At 35.8% G+C, this 20518-nt stretch overlaps 1 protein-coding gene across 1 annotated transcript in view; it reads left to right on the top strand.

Annotated features, from left to right (window-relative positions):
• Positions 1 to 20518, top strand: part of LOC136032981 (integrator complex subunit 6-like) — a 59708-nt gene that overhangs the window by 38513 nt on the left and 677 nt on the right. Inside the window, exons 10-13 of the mRNA XM_065713496.1 lie at positions 1644 to 1780; positions 9458 to 9701; positions 11129 to 11290; positions 17397 to 17633. Coding sequence (XP_065569568.1) covers positions 1644 to 1780; positions 9458 to 9701; positions 11129 to 11290; positions 17397 to 17633 — 780 coding nt within the window. The remainder of the gene's footprint in view (positions 1 to 1643; positions 1781 to 9457; positions 9702 to 11128; positions 11291 to 17396; positions 17634 to 20518) is intronic.

Here is a 20518-nt window from a genome sequence, read left to right as displayed (position 1 = left end):
TGAAAAAAAAAATTATATTGAACATTAGTTTGTTGAATCTTATCTCAGGTTTCTTAGCTTTGTCATTTTATTCTATATGTTATTCCTATAACTCTGCTATTGTGTTGCGTGTTCTAGTCAGTTTTAGCCCCCCCCCCAAACTGACTTGGGAAAGTCTGTTTGCCTGACCCCCCTTTCATTCGCCAGGGTCCTTTATTCCCTTTACCTCGGAATAATTACTCATCTAATCCTCCTCTTTCTGACATCAACTTGCATTAGAAGTCGAACTTGACGCAAAGGAAAAATAAGTTTAAATAAATAAAAAAATTCTAACATAACATAAACTAGATAGGCGTTGCTTGGATACCGTGAAGTGTTGTAAAAACCTTTGTTCGGGTTCGCTGAGCATTAGAGGAGCACCGCGTTAATTGTAGCACCCTTTAATCGCTGTATTTGATGACCAATTAACACTTAAGATTGAACATCCAAAAAATAGTTTTTCTTTTGGAAAAATAGTAATGATACGGTCTGTAAAGAATGTCTCAGTTTTATAATCTATTTCTTGGCGTTAAATCACGGTTTTTGCTTTAAAAGGCACCACATATATAAGCTCGTAATTATTTTATTGACCTTTTTATTTCCTCTTTATGTTTCCTTTTATAGATGTTTTAGTTGTAGTATCTGTATTAACTTCTATTTTTATTGTATTGACCTTTTTATTTATTTGTTTTTTTTTCTGGTATTTTAGCCTTATTTAAATCTGATTGTGTTTCTTTTCACAGATATTTTAAGCAATAATAGCAGAATAGAGATGTGATATACATACTAGTTCCGGTGATTTAAGCAAGAACACTCTGTAAAACGTTCTAGTACTCTCCCAAGATATCTTAAGTGTTAACGTGGCCTGTGCCAAAATTTTATTTGTGTGTTTCTCAAAGTGACGTGGCTTCTAAAGCCCACGTTTTAAAAGAGGATTGCACGCTTACGAGCGGTTGATTAACCGCTCGTAAAACAAATTAAACGCTAAAACAAAACATTAAACGCTAAACATAGAACCATAAAACCCGAGCATAAACATGACACCCAATCTTATTGTTATTTTAAAATATTTAACATATGTAATCTAAGACTGTGTCATTTTACCTAAAAACAAAACACCTTTTATTTGATTCCAATAAATTTAAGGGTAAAAATAATTTAATCCGGCTTTTTTCAGAGCTATTGTTACAGAAACGCTTTGCTAATAACCGCAGTCATTATTGTATTGCACTATAGAGGTGCCCTTACTTGTATAAAGAAGAATTTTCTCAGTGTAAAATGAATCTGGAACCAATATACGATAGACAAACTATCACATTTGTGTAACCTTTGTCCCCTAAAGATGAACTTGCTCAACCATTTCTGCTTATAGTTAATCCTTAATAAATAAGAAATCCTCGGACAGATAAATTTAATGCCTGGAGTGTAAAATTCAGTGGTATAAATTCTCATGTTTTAATTTTTTTGGTTACTGGTACATTTTTCCCAAATTAGTTTTGTCAATATATATAACAACTAAAAATAAGTTACAACATAATGCTGTCTGAGACTAAGATAGCTATCCTTGCTCCTATATTACCATTACATTGTATTACATTACATTATATATTACCATTTCTTTTTAGATTTGACACATAGTATGCCGGTTAGTCAAATGGGAAATTATCAAGAGTACTTGAAGAGGGCACCATCTCCTTTGCGAGAAATTGACTCAACTCCCATGCGGCAGCATATGTTTGGAAATCCTTTTAAGATTGACAAGGTAACTTTTTTTTATGGGAGATTTTTTTAATGTGGAAACTTGAAACGTTTTATATATACGAAAGCAGTCTGTTCAGAGACTGTCGACTATCTTAAAGCTGTTTGACAGATCTTCATATGACATGTACAGAAAAGTTCATATTTTCAGATTAAATTTATTATTTCAAACTATTAGTGACATTTTGACTATAAACTGGGAATTTCGACCTGAAAATTATGAGCCACGCGAAAAAAATTTGTCCTTAAATTCAGCTATGGCGACTCTAAGCTTTGGTTTGAGCTGATTGGATTGCAAGAAATGGAGCCATTCACTTTTACTCTCTGAAAATTGCTGGAAATATAGCTGATGATTAAATAATAGGCAAACTGTTTTTTTTAGATCATTGGGGGAAAAAATGTAGCGTATTTTTCTATTTGAAAACCATAATAAAATTTCTGTTCCTAAAATTTCAAGCCAACTCTCTCATTGAGCCATGAGTGAGCTCCCTCCCCGAAAAAGGCTTTCTGAATGTTCCAACTTGTTCCCCTTGCCATGAGAAAAACAACACATACTTACCAAACTGTACGTGTATTAGTCGTGTAGTTTTCAGTTTTCCTGAAAACTATGTAAATTTCATATTTTTCAGATTAGCTGTTGACTGGTAGAATCTAGCCGATAGTCAACTTTATCAAGGCCAACGCTTTAGTGTTGCCTGTAGTAAAGAGCCATAAGCCTTTCAAATTTTTTCCTAAAGTTATTTTACGTGGAAGGGGTAGCTTTAGAAACCTCGGAGGGCGCTCAATCGATTGGAAATTGAAATTTCTAGTGCCATGTTTAAGAATCAAAAATGATTGGAGGACAACCAACCCCCCTACCACTCCTGTTTTAACTAACCTCCCTTCAAGGACATCTGATCAAATTTTTAGATAGCTATTTTGTTCAAAATAGTCTAAAGGCCAAATAACCTCCAGTGCTATGACCTTCAACAGCCTCTGGAGCAAGAGCTGTAAGTTGTGTGTGTTGACCATCGTTTACATATAGGGTTTTTATTTGGAACGAAGAGGGGGAGGGGTCATTTTCGATCCTGGGTCTCTGAAAGATTTAGTGTCAAAGTGAAAATTTAAGGAGACGTTGAGTGGGGTATTGAGCAAATTCAAATTAACTATGTGCATGCTGCTTGTCAAAAGGGTGTATGACCAATATCTCAAGAATGGCCATTGGAATTAGGTTGAAACCTTAGGTGCGTGTAGATGGGGCTGTTTAAAAGGTATTGGAAGGTAACGAGTCCCTCTTTTCATTGGCTTTTTAGATACCCTCTCCCTAAATACTCATCAAAATTTAGGGTAGCCATTTTGTTCAAAATGGTCAGAAGATGTAATAATTGTGCTTCAGGGAATGACAAGACCTCCTACAACCTCCGGGGCAAGGGTAGTAAATTTTATTATTTGAATAGTGTTTCTATATAGGATGTATTATTCGTGAGTGGGTGAATGACTAATCTTGTGTGTGTCCGAAAACGCTAAGGGTATTGAGGTGAAACTTCAGTTAATATTGAGAGGGTTGTTGAGCTAAATCCAAAGACAGTCTGTACCTTCAGGTTATGAAAAGGACATAACTGAAATATCTATGGAAAGGCTATGGGTATTAAACCGAAAATGTCAGGTCATCTGGAGGGGACTATTGAAAAGTGATCGTAGGAAAACCAGCCCTCCATCTTGATCGTGCTCTTTTCATCCCCCCTCAACTTTAACGATGATCAAAATTTTGAGATGGCAATTTTTCCAGAATAGTCAAGAGGTCCAATAACTTTGCCCACAGAAATGACTTGACAGCCCTCTCCCCCCATAGCCCTTGGAGCAAACGTTTTAAATTATGCAATTGGCTCATTGTTTATTGTTTACATATAGGATCTAGTATTAGTAGGAATGTTTGATCCTGGGTGGATGTTTGAAAAGTTATCAGAGGATAATCAGCCCCTCTCCATTCTGACCCTTTTTCTATACCCCTTCCCTCAACACTGATCAAAATTTTAAGATAGTCGCTAGTTTTTTCGGAATAATCAAAAGGTCCAGAAAACTATGCCTTTTGAGATGGCATGACACCCCCCCCCCCCACTGTCCGCTTGGTAACAGTTGTACATTGTGTAATTTGCCTATTGTTTGCATAATCATTAGGAACGAGGTAAAAAAAATTATCCTGGGTGTGACCGAAAAGACCAAGGGCATCAAGGTGAAATTTCAGAGGATGTTGAACTAAATTCAAAGACGCTAGATGTATCCAGGTTATAAAAAGGGCGTATCTGCTGTTTCTATGGAACGGTAATGGGTAATAACTTGAAACTTTTTGGGCTACTAATACTTTGACTTCAACTACTATCACTAGTAGCTAAGTTTACTTGCGACTGCCACTGTGACTACTTGTGAGTTGTGACTGCTTGCGACTACGACTACTTGTGACTGTGACTGCTTACGACGAGACTAATTTGGACACCGGCTGTCATTACTTGCGACTGTAATTACTTATGACTACAACGTTGACTAGTTGCAACTGCGACTGTGACTGCCTGTGACAGTAACTGTAGTAGCGACTCTTTGACTGTGCTTCTGCGACTACTTGCAACTGTGACTCTGGCTGCAACTAAAACCACTCCAGATGTGAATGTGGCTGTTACTGCTACTTCTATTTCTGCTGCCAGCAATATTGCTTCTATTTAACTAAATCAAAAGAGTTTAAGTGCATCCAGGCTGTCAACAGGGCTTTTCTGGAATATCGCAGGAATGACTGAAAGTTATTAAGTTGAAAATTTCATTAAATGTTGAGGGGGATGTTGAATAAATTGAAACACTCCATCTGCTCAGAAGACCATATCTGCATTGTCTCAAGAACTACTAAGGGTATCAGAAACTTTCAACTGTAGACGGAATCACGATTTTGAATTAAATTTTCACGAATATAACAGAAATTTGAAATCACCATATATGAAAAATAGACTCACCAGGAATTGTTACAAATATTTTATATCAGGGAATTTTACCGTTCTTCAAACACCATAGGGGCCAGGGTATTATTTTTGCTTTGCTGAAAACGAAATAAATACCTTGAATTATTTTTTTCGACTAGCCATTTGGTATTCTGTTGATTTGAAAGCTGAAATCAGCTCTTGGGAGTCATCTACACTCCTAAAGAAAAAAAGCCTTGTATTGCAAGTTTGAATGTCATATTTCGGCCGTTTCTTTTCAATAGTGCTACGGGGACCGTATTTATCCGGGTTAACTTTAACCAATAAAATTTTGGTTCAAATTTTTTTAAAGGCAGGCGGTAAATTAACACTTGCGATTTCTGGCTTTCAAGAAAACCCTTTTCACGAGTAAGTAAAGAGTATGGTGTTCGGGAGCTGTGGTCCCCTTCACGTATAACGTGGAATGATTGTCGTGTTGCAAGATCAGCACTGGTTTTGTCATTTTTTTACGCCATTGTTTTCTTTTTTTCGAGACAAATTGTTTTGCAGTTCTTGCTTGGTCATTCCAACACGCAAGAGCCATGATTTTGGTAAGAAGTTTTGGATTTGCTACAAATCGGTGAATCTGCAGTTATATTTTGGAATGCTGTAGATAATTCTTGCTGAAGAAATAGTAGATGATGTTGTTGATCCATAAGTCTAAAGTCTGCAGTGTATGAGTCGAATTTTATGGTTTATATTAGAGAAGACTGTCTGATCTTGTTCAGCAGTTGCCGTATCTTTGGCTGAAGTAGGCAGTTAAGCAAAGTAGCAATTCCAAGTTGAATTTACGCTAAATTCTAAAAGTTCTTATGTTTTAACTGAAATAATCTATATATATAAAAATAAGTTGTCTGTCTGTCTGTCTGTGGATCAGGTGACGTCATGTTTCTGTGTTGACTGACGTCATGTTTTCGACTGAAGAAATTACATTGGGACACAAATGACGACCAGGACACCGGCACATAGGGAATATAAATGACGACCGGGACACTCAAAGAGAAAGCGACCGGGACACAAGGAATGTTCAATTAGCAATCACCATCAACAAAACACCGTCAACAAACCATCACAAATGACGACCGGGACACAGGGAGTATAAATGACGACCAGGACATAAGTAAAAAAAAAACTAAAAAAAAAGGTAAAAACTACAAAAAAAATAAAAAGAAAAAAACAAACTAAAAACTAATAAAAAAACTAAAAAAGCTAAAAAACTAAAAAAACTAAAAAATAAAAAAAACTAAAAAAAGGAAACAAAAAGAAAAATAAAGGAGAAAAACAAAACTAAAAAAATAAAAATAAAAAAAAAATAAAAAGAAAAAAGAAAAAAAAACTAAAAAAATGTAAAAACCAAAAAAACTAAAAAGAAAAAAAGGGGAAAAATAAAAAAATTTATTTCATCATTTACCATTTCAAAAACGAATGTATATACAGACTGGGACACCGGAATACAAATGACGACCGGGACAAAGGGAATATAAATGACGACCGGGACACAGGGACACAACTACAACGGGGCGCCGGGGGGCACAGGGGGATACATAAATGACGATGGGGACACAGAGAATGTTCGATTAGCAATTACCATCAACAAAGCTCAAGGGCAATCATTAGAATCATGAGGCATAACTAAAAAAAAACTAAAAAAAAGGCAGAAAACTAAAACCTAAAAAAAAGACCAATTCAAAAACGAATGTATATACAGACTGGGACACCGGGACACGAATGACGACCGGAACACCGGGACACAAGGAATATCAATGACGCCCGGGACCCTCAAAGAGAATTCACAGACTGGGACACCGGGACATAAATGACGACCGGAACACATGGAATATAAATGACGACCGGGACACCGGGGGGCACACGGGGATATATAAATGACGACGGCGACACAGGGAATCGTCGATTAGCAATCACCATCAACAAAGCTCAAGGGCAATCATTAGAATCATGAGGTATAGATCTGAATACGGATTGTTTTCCCATGGACCATTATATGTTGCATGTTCAAGAGTCGGTAAACCTGACAATCTATTTATATGCACAGACAATGGGACAGCAAAGAATGTTGTATATTCGCAAGTTTTACGTAGTTAAAAACATATATATATATATATATATCTATCTATATTCACAGGTGGGACATAGGGACACAACTACAATGGCGCGTAACTAACATGGCGCGTAACGACTTACGCGCGCGGGGGGGCTTGGGGGGGCGCGAAGCGCCCCCACCAACTAGGTGTTGGGGTGGCGCGAAGCGCCACCCCAACAGCTAGTTTATATATAAAAGTAATCTGAGCAGTAAATAGATTCAGTGGGTCCACAGTAAGCACATACCCCTCGCCCCACCAACCTTCTAGATCAAATGTAGGATCGTACTTCCCTTGAACCTTGCAGCAGTTTCAAATCTGTATAATTGTAGGACTAACTATTTAAGGACCAACATGTGCTGGTGCCTACTCTGCCTGCCAACTTACTTGTAGAGATGTGGCATCGTTCTTGAAAGCTTAACGAGACTTTAGTTTTCTGTATCTCTTACTTGAGGTACAAAGAAGATTGTTGGTCCCTCCGGCACCATCTTTGACCCCAACTTGTCGCAGAGATGAAAAACAAAAGTTTGTTTATTTACTCAGGCTTAAAGTTTGTGAGGTAATCTGTTGGAGTCAATGACATATGAAGAAGATTCCTATGATTCTCATTAGTTCTTTTGATGAATCTGTACAAAATTTCTCCTACAACTTTCAAATTGGTCGGACAAGTCCCTCAGCTGCAAAGTGTCCAAAGGAATGGATACGCATGAGTCAAAATGAGCTTTTCATTTTGTCCCACCTATCTTCTGTGGAAAAGTGCAAAGAGTTGCATGGAATTCGACTGGGATTTAGCTCTCGCCGAAAAGATTTTTAAAAACTTCTAAATTACTAACCCTTACAGTCCAGGCACTAAGTGGATTAAAATCTGTAAAGTTTTAGGCTACACATACAATGCTAATTTAAAAATTTGTTTGATAGTATCAGACGGGATTTACCATTTGATAATTTCCCTTTTGCATGTTTCATTTTTCAGCTAGTCACCATTTTAAGGTGTAAAGTGTTTTGTTGGTTTTGGTTATGTGTTTTCGAGTGACAGTCTTCCGATAAATTATAATTATTATTGGTGATGAGGGGTTTGCAACTTTTTTTTTACCTATTATCTGTATTTTATATGGATTCCTGGCGGAGAAATGTTTGTTTTCATCTAAATCCCGTTTCATCCTTAAGACAGGGGAGAGGAGTTAGATACTTGTCCAATGCTCGTGTTACTGAATCCTGTTGTGCCTCAGTAACTTATACAAAGTGTGTTTTTAATGTTTGATAGGGTTTAGCTAAATTTAAGCAGAAAAAGTTTATTTTAAGACTGTATTTAGCAAAAATGCCTTTTCGGGACATAATCATTTTATAAGTTTCGGGTTATGATGGAAAATCGAATTGACATTAACAGAACATTTAAAAAATTAAACAACACTATGTTATTTGTTCAGCCTGTGTTTAATTCATATCTGCTTTATGTTCCCATTACTCTGTATTTAAATTTGAAGAACTGACGTTTTTAATTTTGGTTTCTGTCAGTTTTTATCGAGCCAGGAGTTAATTTGTCTTTTTTGAATCCCTTGTCTCAATTTAGAAAATTTGTATTTGATTTTTTGTGAAAAAAAGATCACAACGTCTCGCTTGACCATCCTATGGGTTAAAGAGCTTAAGGATTTTTACTCTAAAAGTGCTTTCCGGTAGAAATTTGCGGAAATTCTTCCCTAATATTCATTTTTGATATGTATTATTTCTATTATTTTCTCCGTTGATTAAGGATTCCAGATGTGTAGCCAAATTGTCCGGGGTCTATTATTTTCTTTAGTTCAATACCGTCATTTAAATTTAAGCTCTCATTGTATAACTCTAGATTTTTGTTTTACTTTCAAATGAAAATCATTCATATATGAAAAAAAAATATGAGAATGAAAACATTTGAAAAGAAATTTTTGTTAAATCTGTGAGAGATCCCTCTATGTCGCTATTAGAATATCATATTTGACAGTTGCTCTTATATGTGAAAGTAAAATGATATGATCTATTTAATATTATAGTCGCATGGGTCATGGTTCCAAAATAGAAATAAACTGACAAAAAGACAAAAAAACAAGCAAGTCCTCTTCCATCACCCATGTACTTATACTTTGCAAAATCCTCTTCCTCAATATGAAATCTGCTCTACGTAATCTGAAATTGCAATCGCTGAAAACTCTTGTCTATTCATGTCAAAACTTTTAATTGTTGATTTTATCCATAGTGATTTTGGATATTCCCTAACCCAACGTTATAGTATCAGTAATACGTGTGACGTCCCTCTTGACAGCAACAACGCTACTTTTTCAAATAAAGTTGTGTCTAATCACCCAATCCAACTGCAAACTGTAACTGCAAATATTATCTTTGAATCAAGTTATGTTGTTTTATAGTCAATTCAGCGCACAGACGTTTTGTTGAAGGAAAAGTGAGTTGGGGCCTTATTGTTTATCCTTTTTTTAAACCTTCCTTTCATACTGAAAAAAAGGCATATCCATTTAATAGTTTTTATTCTGGAATGAATCCTTTTTCATCTCATTAATAAATTTTAAATATTTAGAACTTTTTCATGTGTATGTTTATATCTATCTCTAGAGAATGATGATAGACGAAGCTGACATTGACAATCTTGGGAGTACAAGTACGGGTGCACAAGGTAGAGGCGTTAAGCGACCACAGATTCCGACAGATTCAATATCTTCTAGACCTGGAAGACAGGCTCGAAAACCTGGCCCTTTATCCAAGGATTTTGTCTACAAAAGAAGAGCCATTGAAACAACGCATGAAGAAGGGGACCTAATCTTGCCTTATATTGATTTTCCTCAATACTTTGAAAAAGGTAAGACAATGTCTTAATGCAACGTGGATTAATCTTGGTTTTGTTGCATTGTTCTTGATTACCTATTGTATTTTATCATTTTTTTTTTAAGTTTTTATACTAGGACAGCATCCTGTTGGCCTAAACTCGTTACTGCTTTTTAATACTGTAATATAAAAGGAATATTATTTATATTTTTAATCGTTGATTTTAGGAAATTAATAGCCTGTGATAGCGTTTGAATGTATATTGGGTGAAGAAAATATGAAAATAAAATCATCGTGCAGTTATTAAACATTAAAACCTAAACAGATTAGTATGGAAAGTAAAAATAAAGAAGAAATATATGTCTCCAAAATTTATGATTAAATGTTGTAATCAAAACTGGATAGTTTCCAAGGTGTTGCATTAAATTATAATTTAAAAATATGCTAGATGAACTAGAATTTCGTGTAGAAGCTCAACTTTCGATTAAATTGTCCAAACCTCAAATTCTTATAAAATTGTGGTCTCTTTTTTCTTATTTTGCTGTGAATTGGTTTTAGGCTCAAATTGTACTATTAGAATTCATGTTATCAATTTGTGGGATTTAAACAAGCCGAACGATTCTGCTAGGTCGTTCTATACTTACTAAAAATTATACTATTAATAGTAATCCACTTGAATACATCTAGAATTGAACTCTGGAGTGAATAAAGCCAAGTTTTATATCCATCTTTCCATACTTTCCATCTCGCTGGAAAGTTTCGAGGCTACTGCATAGCACTTGCTTGAACCACTGAATAGAAAACTTGGCTCTATTCACTCCAGAGTTCATTCTAGATGTATTCAAGGGGATTACTATTAATAGTAGAATTTTCAACAAGTTTAGAGTGACCTAACTGATACCTCAGTATACCTCACTGGGGTAACAAGACCAACAGAGGTAACTTGGATTTTTCAATTGTTAAAATTTAACTTTTGACAATAATTTGTTTATAGCTTGCTATATATTGCTCTGTGATGCTTTTCCTAAACTAGAATGGTTCAAATTGTACAGTATATCGCGGAATAAATTAATATAAGAATATGGTATATTTTGGCTGATTTTTCTTCAATTTGAAAAAAAGGTTCATGTACTCCTTAATTGCCAAAAATCAAATTATATTGCTGCTGACAAAGCTCAAGTTGAAACCATCTTAGTTTCATATTATTAATAGTCTTATTAAAAATGATGATCCATAGAAAGTGTTCAATTAGTACAGATCGAAAAGTAGGCATCTGGTAACTTCTCAGACTTCACCAGTAGGTATAAAAGATCTGTTACGCATTGTATCAAATCCTTAAAACATAATCCGCTTCGTTATGATTTTAAACAGCAAACCCATTACCCACATAATACAAGAAATAAGTCGACACTGTGATTGATTTATATGTACCTGTGGCTTAGAAGCTCCTTTTTTTCCAAGGACTCCCGAGTCCAGCTCCGTTTACGCCACCTACTTCCCCTGCTTACATTCATTTAGACGATGAAGAAAATGAGCTGAGCATATTTGAGGAAGATGTTAACGATCCAGAAATAGAAAATTTTCGGAATGGTTTCAATGCTGCAATAACTAATGGCTACAAAGGTAGGTTTTATTCTCTTTTTTGGCTTTATTAAATTTTTCCAGAAATTTCAAGTTCAAGGTTATTATGAAGGCTAGTATCATAAAGAAGCTCTTTTTTTATGTTTACGGAAGACAGATTTCCAAAATCAAGCAACAAAAAATGACAAAAAAATTGTAAATAGTTTATCTGATGCAAAAAAGTTTTGTTTACTTCTACTTTGAATACTAAAAGAAATACTGTTACAAAGCTATATTCTAGGTCTTAACCCAAAAATTTCGTTTATGTTTAGTATGCAAAATATTTATTACATTATTTTTGTAGTTATATTTATTGTATTGTAGTAGCTTAAACTTTTCCTTGGTCTCTTCAATTGTAATTAAATGTGCATTCAAAATTTTTTTTGACGTTTTGAAATTTCCGAATGAAATTTTTCAGGTTTTGTCAAAATTTACCTACTTACCTATGCTATTACCTTACCTATTAGAAGGTTTAAAAAAAATATAAGGAGGAGGGTGTCTCATGTCGATGTTGAAGGAATCTTTTATATTCCTCTGGGTCTCGTATATGACTCAAATTGATTAATGTGGTGTTATTGCTCGAATGTTGATTTTCTACATCCTTGGTTTGTTTGTAAGATTGGTCTGGTCCTTTTCATGTTTATTAAACTTCTGTAAAAGCTACCTCCATCATTTACGTTTTATGCCAAAATAATGTTTAGTTACAATAGTCATCTTCTTTTTTTTTTTTTTTTAATTAAGGTTAGAGTTTAATTATTGGTTCTGATGTTAGTTTTCATGATTGACTAATCAGTTAAAGTTTTCACTACTTTTAAGACTAACACAAAAAAGTACAAAAACGGTGAATTATCTGAAATATTTCATAGATTTGAAAACATTCTGAGACAAAAATTTGTTTAGTAAATGGCTTTACCAGATTAATTTTAACCTACCCGACAGACCTGAACTTACCACCAATAACCCAATCACGTTCCTTGCTTTCTATTCTTTTTCTTCTGTTAAACCCGCTCAGTGATTTTTGGACGGATGGAAATTTGTTGATGATTAAAAAGTCTGAAGCCTGCTATAAATTTTTAATGAAAAACTACGAACTTCCTCAACAACATTTTACGTTATACCTTGTACCTAATTATGATAGTTTCAGCTGTACCTAATTCTGTTTCTGAAATATCGCAGCTTTGCTATTTTGAACACCAAGATTCGCATTTTTTTTTTTCTTTTTTTTTATTTCAATAGTTGTAGCAGTAGTAGACATACGTTAGTAGTAGTTGTTGTTTTAGCAGTTTGAGCAGTCATAGTAGTTATCGTAGTGGTAGTAGTAATAGTATCAGTAGTTATAGTAGGAGCATATTTAAGTGTAGTAGGAGTAGTAGTTATAGTCCTAGGAGTAATAGCAGCATTAGTCATAGTAGTAGCAGTAGTGGTAGATATTGTAGTAATTAGTAGTAGTAACGGCAGCTGCAGGAGAAGTAGTCGTAGTTATTATAGTTGTAGCCGTAGTAAGTAGTCGCAGTCTTAGCAGTAGTAATTATAGTACGCACATAACATCTTGTGGTTAGTCCTCCTCAACACACCCTGATAGTGTTAAGTTAATACCCTTAGCATTTTTGGAGACAAAGCATCAAGCAAATCACTCTTTCCCATTAACAAAGCCCATATTCAAATAGTGGAAAACCTATATAATTTAGATCTCTCGTTCCGGGGCTGTGGGGGATGGATCACATCATCACGGGGGCATCACTATTGAACCTTAAAACTACTTTGGACAAAGTGGGTATTTCAGTCTTTTGATCAAATGTCTTTGGGAGAAGGACAGCTATGAGGTGCGTTTGAAGGGTGCTGGTTTCCCTCCAATCACTTTTGACTCTTAAAGTGGGCGCCAGATCTCCGAGTTTTCTCTCAAATAAAGCCGTTTCCGACGCTTCAATGACAATTCTTTCCTTACTAAGTGGCACGGAGAAAATAAATGATGCGTCGAAACATTACCGTGGTATTAGAAGTTGTAGTAGCAGTAGTTGTAGTAGTGCTAGTAATAGCACTATTAGTTGTGGTATTGGTACTAGTAATAGTCTTAGTAAATATTGTCGTTGCAGCAAAAAGCGTATTAGTCTTAGGAAAAGCATTCGTAGCAGTTGTAATTGTAGTCGTAATAGTTGGAATTGCATCAGTAGTAGTATGTGCGTAGTGTCTTTTGTTACTTCAATATCCCCCTCAACATTACTCGAAACATTATCGTGGTATTAGAAATTATAGTAGCAGTAGTAGCAGTACTTGTAGTAGTCCTAGTAATACCATTATTAGTTGTGGTAATGGTAGTAGTAGTAGTAGTCTTAGTAATAATAGTCGTTGTAGTAAAAAGCGTATTAGTCTTAGGAGTAGCATTCGTAGCAGTAATTATCGTAGTAGTGTCGTAGCAATTGTAATTGTAGCTGTGAAAGTAGTAATTACATCAATAGTAGTATGTGGATAGTGTCATTTGGTTAGTCAATATCCCCCTCAACATGCCATAAAATTTTCAACTCGAGACCCCATGCCGCTCCTGAGATATTGTTTATATGGCCTTTTGATAACCTGCCTGCACATAGTGTGTTTTGATTTATTTCAACATTCCTGGAAAGTTTTCAAACAAGTTCACTTTTCCCAATAACAAAGCCTACATATATGTTAACAATGAGCAACTTCCATAACATAAAGCCCTTGCCGCAAAAAGTCTTATCGCTCTTAACTTTGGCAGCACTATTATGCAGTCTATGATTTGACATAAGATATCCATTTCAGAATTGTCATCCACAAAGCTACCCTTCTATTTTCCTCGACCAGCTTCTGAATAAATTTTGCTTTACACCTTCTCATTCTAAAAGGAGGGAGCCTCCCTATCCACATTTCCCCTTCACCTAATTTTTATCAGCCCTATCCCTATCTTATCCCCCATCGGCTGCTTCACTTCAAGATGTGAAAAAAACTTGCTTGTATATTTTATGAAAAAACTAATATACTCTCCTGATAGCTCCCCTCCTCCTTTTTCATCTATACTATCTCTCTTATTCGTCCTGTTTTGGTACTTTATGTTTTTTATAATCTTTACGGTTTGATTTGATTTTTTTTTTTCGTTCTTATCATTCATGCGTTTTTATCTTTTGCTAATGTGATCTTTCATAATCTTATTTAAATCTTTGTCTTAAATGTTTTTGCGTTTTGACGTTAAATCGTTTTTTATGGCACTTGATATCTACCAAGTGACATATAGTGATCGCAAATTCTGTCGGTCTGTCTGTCTGTCCCGGTTTTGCTACTTTAGGCACTTCCAGGTAAGCTAGGACGGTGAAGTGTGGCAGGCGCATCAGGAACCAGACAAGATAAATTAGAAATTGTTGTTTCCCCGATTCGACCATCTGCGGGGGAGTGGGGAAATGGTTAAATTGGGAAAATTAGAAAAAGTGAGGGATTTTAACTTACGAACGGGTGATCAGATCTTACTGAAATTTGATGTTTGGAAGGATATCGTGTCTCAGAGCTCTTGTTTGAAATCTAGACCGGATCTGGTAACATGGGGGGAGTTGGGGGGACCTAAAATCTTGGAAAACGCTTAGAGTGGAGGGATCGGGCTGAAACTTGGTTGGAAAATTAAGCACAAGTCTTAGATACGTGATTGACATAACCGGAACGGATTTGCTCTCTTTGGGGTAATCTGGGGAGGGTTACTTCTGAAAAATTAGAAAAAATGAGGTATTTTTAACTTATCAACGGGTGATCGGATCTCAATTAAATTTGATGTCGTGTCTCAGAGCTCTTATTTTAAATCCCGACCGGATCAGGTGATATTGGGGGGAGGCCTAAAATTTTGGAAAACGATTAGAGTGGAGGGATCTGGATGAAACTTGGTGGGAAAAATAAGCAAAAGTCCTAGATACGTGATTGACATAATTGGAACGGGTCCGCTCTATTTTGGGAGAGTCGGGGGGGGGGGGGGTTAATTCTGAAAAATTAAAAAATGACGTATTTTTAACTTACGAAGGGGTGATCGGATCTTAATGAAACTTCTTATTTAGAAGGACCTTGTAACTCAGATCTCTTATTTATCCTGACCGGATCCAGTGTCATTGTGGGGGGGGGGGGGCAGAAATTTTGGAAAATACTTCAAGCGGAGAGATAAGGATGAAACTGGGCGGGAAGAATAAAAACAAGTCAAAGATACGTGACTGACATAACCGGACCGGATCCGCTCTCTTTGGTGGATTGGGGGGGGGGGAATAATTCGGAAAAATTAGAAAAAATGAGGTATTTGTAACTTACGAACGGGTGATCAGATCTTAATGAAATTTGATATTTAGAAGTGTCTTGTGCTTTAGAGCTCTTATTTTCAATTCCAACCAGATCCTATGACATTGGGGGGAGTTGAAGGGGGGAACCGGAATTCTTGGAAAACGTGAAAATTGGGGTATCTTTATCTTACGAATAGGTGATCGGATCTTAATGAAACTTGATATATAGAAGGATCTTATGTCTCAGATGCCACATTTTCTACTCGAATCGGATCCGGGGACATAGGAGGTTGGAGGGGGGAAACAGAAATATTGGAAAACGCTTAAACTGGGGAGATTGGTATGTAACTTGATGGGAAGAATAAGCACAAGTTCTAGATATGTGATTGACATAATTGGAACGGGTCCGTTCTCTTTGGAGGAAGTGGGGGTTGTTAATTTGGAAAAATTAAAAAAATTGAGGTATTTTTAACTTGAACGGGTGACCAGGTATTAGTGAAATTTGATATCTAGAAGGAACTCATGTCTCAGAGCTCTTATTTAAATGCCGACCAGATCTGCTGACATTGAAGAGAGTTGGACGGGGAAGTTTGAAATCTGGGAAAACGCTTAGAGTGGAGGAATCGGGATGAAGCTTGGTGGGTAGAATAAGCAAATGTCGTAGGTACGTGATTGACGTAACCGTACTGGATTCGCTCTCTTTGGGGGAGTTAGGGGGTGGGGTTCAGTGCTTTGGCGAGTTTGGTGCTTCTGGACGTGCTAGGACGATGAAAATTAGTAGGCGTGTCAAGAATCTGTACAAATTGACTTGATAAAGTCGTTTTCTCAGATTCGACCCTCTGGGGGGCTAAAGGGAGAGGAAACATTAGAAAAAAATAGGTATTTATAACTTACGAGTAGGGGATCGGATCTTAATGAATTTTGATATCTAGAAGGACATCGTGACTCGGAGCTCTTATTTTAAATCCTGACCGGCAATAAGCCTCTAATTTTCCTTTTAAATTAATCTAATGATTTTTACAATTTTGCTAGAGCTCATACCATATGAGCTCTTGGCTCTTCCGGCCTCGTCAAAAGTACCATATGAGCCCTTAGCTCTTGTTTGTTGTGCTCAATTTATTTTGATTTCTGTTCTGGAATAGGAGGTTGGCTCAACAGGGCTTGTAACAGTTATTTTCTTTTAATAAATATCCTATCATACCTCCAACGTTGAAAGTTTTATTAGCAACTTGGGAATTTGATGTCTGGGAATGACTGTCATGGCCATTCCAGCAGAAAAATAATTAGATTAGTGCGCATCTAATAGAGACAATTCAAAACTAATGATAATTATTGTTAACTCAAATTTACTCTTATTTGGACAGTAATTACTAATTTCAACTTGTTTTTAGTAATTTCTGGTATTCCAATCGGTTCAAATCTTATAAAATGAATGATTTTGTGAAGGGTAGACAGGAAGGAGAAATTGAAGTCACGCCAGAAATTTCTTAATTCAATAGAAATTGCAGATTTGCCAACTCGTGCCTGAAAAATTGAGGAAAAACACATTCTCTAGTTCAATTGTGCTAATGCGTAATTTGGTAATCACATATGTACAAGCCTACTGAGTGCCAGGGCCTGGGCGGTCTTCGGGGTCCCGGTGCTGTATATACATAAACTGTTTTCACCAGTACTTTAAATGTATTAATATTTTCAAGCTTAAATGTGACCAAACTCTACTGCCGAAATCAGCGGTACCGACTTTTAAATTTTTATCAGTCAATAAGCTTTTGAAACGACTTTTAATGGGTTGGTTTCTCACTTAGGGAATCCAGCCAGCCATTAGATTTATTTGAACCGTTTTTCAGACTTTGTGCCGCCACAAGATATACCGCCCTGTGAGGTTAAGCGACAAGAGCCGTTACTTCCATCAAATGGAATGCTAGAACATAAAGAAACTTTGTTACCTTTGGCAAAGGAAAAGTTGCCATTAGCAAATGGCTTAACAAATCAGTCCAAACCAGATACAATGGACGGGGAAGCAGTCCTTCATAACAAAGACATTCGATCCCGAATATTTAGGGAAATTAGAAAGCCCGGGAAAAGTAAGTGTAGATAATTCATTTTGGTCTTTATACTGTTGCACCACAGAGAAGCAATGACTACCTGTAAAGTTCTTGTGAATCTTACCCTTCTTTTTTTTTCTTTTGTTTGACTGATATCTTAGAATGTCTTTTAAGGAAGTGAATCAGATTTTTTAAATCTGTGACCAATTGTCTCCCATAACTTCCCCAAAGTTAACCTACGAATCTGGTCGCCCTGCTGTGACTCTTGGTGAGCTTTCCCAATAGGCAAACTCAAAGTGTTTGAAAATATCTCAGTTTGCCCACAAGTCTAATGGGCATTGTTCTTCGTGAGTCAAACCAAAAGTCTCGATCACCCCCATTGCAATTCCAGTAGGTAAACCTAAACAATCTCAGTCGCCCACTTTTCTGCAAGCCCCCTGGACATGGTGGTCTCTAATTGCCTTCAAATGGATCACAGAACTTATCTGTCTTGACTTTACTCTAATTAGCCGTGGCTCTCAAGTCTTTCATCATTTCCACCAAATTGATAATTGAATAATGTGACTGGCTTACGAGAATACTTCGCAGATGTAAAGCCTAAAGAGCGTTTTTTTCTTGTTATGGAACTATGGGAAAGTAATTGCTCTTATTTTCTTTGTTTATACGACACTGTGTATACCCATAATATGTTTGCATATTTGGAATCCTTAAGTTTTTTTTTTTGTTTTTTTTATTCTTGCAAATCCTTCATAGTCAGCGGGTTGACTCGACTCTTTCATTAGCAGTCTCTTTAATTTTCCGTCATAAAGAAAAACAAGATGAAAATTAGTTTTCTTTTTGGAGAAGTTTAAGTATTTACGAACACCACTCGCCTTTCACTTCCTCTCACCTCACTGTATTTTTTTACTCTTCCCTCTGTCTTATTTCTAAATAAAAACCCAGGGATTTCTAAAGTCAAGTACGTTTCGAAGAATATAGTAAAATACAAAGTGATACTTTTGATTTAAATTTTAAAAAATCGCGTTCTACCAACCATTGCGTCTCTCCCTGCTAAAATACTTATTTAAAATATTTTTTTTCTTATGAAGAAAATACACATCTTACCAACACATTTTTCAATTTGCTGATGCTAAGGATCGGGAAAATTGAAGGCGTTCAATTCTCAATTTTGGCATTTACTTAAATCACTCCTTCATCCTTTGATACTATTTGATGCTTAAGTGTCTTCTAAGACGCTGATAAAGCTGCCATACTACGTAGAATCTTTGGGTTAGCCATCGGTAATTCTCTTTCATGTTGTTAAAGATCCTCAACTAAAATACACTAGACCTTCTCTCCATCACTGAAACCTAGTTATGTAGGAGAACGTAGACCTAGAAGAATCAATGTTTTTTAGACACAAGGTTTTGTCAATTATAACCTTTTCCCTGAGCACAATATTTTAAGCTTTCTATTAACCTGAAAACTCAAAAGTATGTTTTGAGCTTTCGATTTTTATTGACGCAAACTCGTATGTACAATGAATGCTTTTGGTTTTGGCCTTCATACTAAGACGAAACCAACTTTGATATCAAAAACTACAAGCTTTAGATTACTATTTTAACTAGATTACTACTAGTTCTATATTAAACTAGAAGATTAACTAGAAAAAACTAGATGAAATTAGAAGATTCTGGATTACTATAGAAAAATTATATAATCGTTTCTGTATTTGATAAACTGATATATTCAGGGTTTTGGATAAACGTAAAAAATGCATTATCTGTAAATACAGGAAAATCATTACCAATGTCTAGTGAAACTTCCCGACTTACGTAATAAGAAGAAGCTAAAGAAGCCTTGGGACCGTGGGTTTATACACTTGCATTTAGTTTGGTGATATAGCACATAAAAACCGACAATTTCTTCTTGAAAGAATGAAACATATCCTTAAGTTATAAGGTCAAGAAAAATACATTGTTTGGCACAGACATGAGTTTTAAAAAATTTCACAATCACCATGGAATCGTTACAATTTTCTTTAGTCCTGTTTCTTGATTTTGAAGATTTTTTATTATTCCTGAACAAAAGACTAAAAGATTAAGGATGCTCAGAAATATCATCTCTCATCAGCTAGAAATACCTATTTTTAAGTATCTTGGCCAGTTGGGTCTCTCTTCAGAAAATAAATGTGATGCTATGTTTTGGTTGTGTGTCTTTGATGCCAAAAAAGTATCTGAAAATAGAATTTTTTTTCTTTAGTTTGGTTTGGACTTAAGGGCATGTTAACAGAGACAAGGGGACTTCAGTTGAGACTTAAGCTGTGGGGGAAACACTTTATATCGTTTTCTGACGCCATAAAGGCGCCCAAATTTGTTTTGTCACTGATCTGTTGGCAACTTTCTTAGACATGAATAGTTGGCCAAAAGCTAAATGAAAAATAAATGTTCATAAAGTGGGTTTTATTGATTTGCGAAAATGGGTGTGAAACTTTCGGGTTAAGTAGACTGGATCAAGTATAAAGAGGACAAACATCTTGTCTATGTTAAATCTCTGCCAAAAGAATATGTCAGCTTTCTTGCGTTGATCTGATCCACAATTTCCACATCTAAATCTTCACTAAAATTGCTGGTAAAAAATAATTCAATTGAAAATTGGAACTTCAGGAGGAAATGTGGTTTTACTGACTTGTAACGTTTTTTTTTGTTTTTTTTTTTAAGACAACAAAGCAGAACTTCTTTTAATGAATTACCTTGATCACCGTCCTGGTTGAGTGGATTGGTGCGCTGGATTCAGGATCCTTTGTCTGAGAGGGTGAGGGTTTGAATCCCAGTATACCCAATTGTTTATTTTGGGACGGGGTCAGTGGTGTGACTCTGTAAGCTTAGCCCGAGTCGTCCCAGCTCTAAATGGGTACCGGGAGAAATCTGGGGAAGGTAAACAAG

Source organism: Artemia franciscana, chromosome 1, assembly GCF_032884065.1.
Source record: "Artemia franciscana chromosome 1, ASM3288406v1, whole genome shotgun sequence".
Classification (NCBI taxonomy): Eukaryota; Metazoa; Arthropoda; class Branchiopoda; order Anostraca; family Artemiidae; genus Artemia; species Artemia franciscana.
This window is presented reverse-complemented; position numbering and strand designations above follow the sequence as displayed.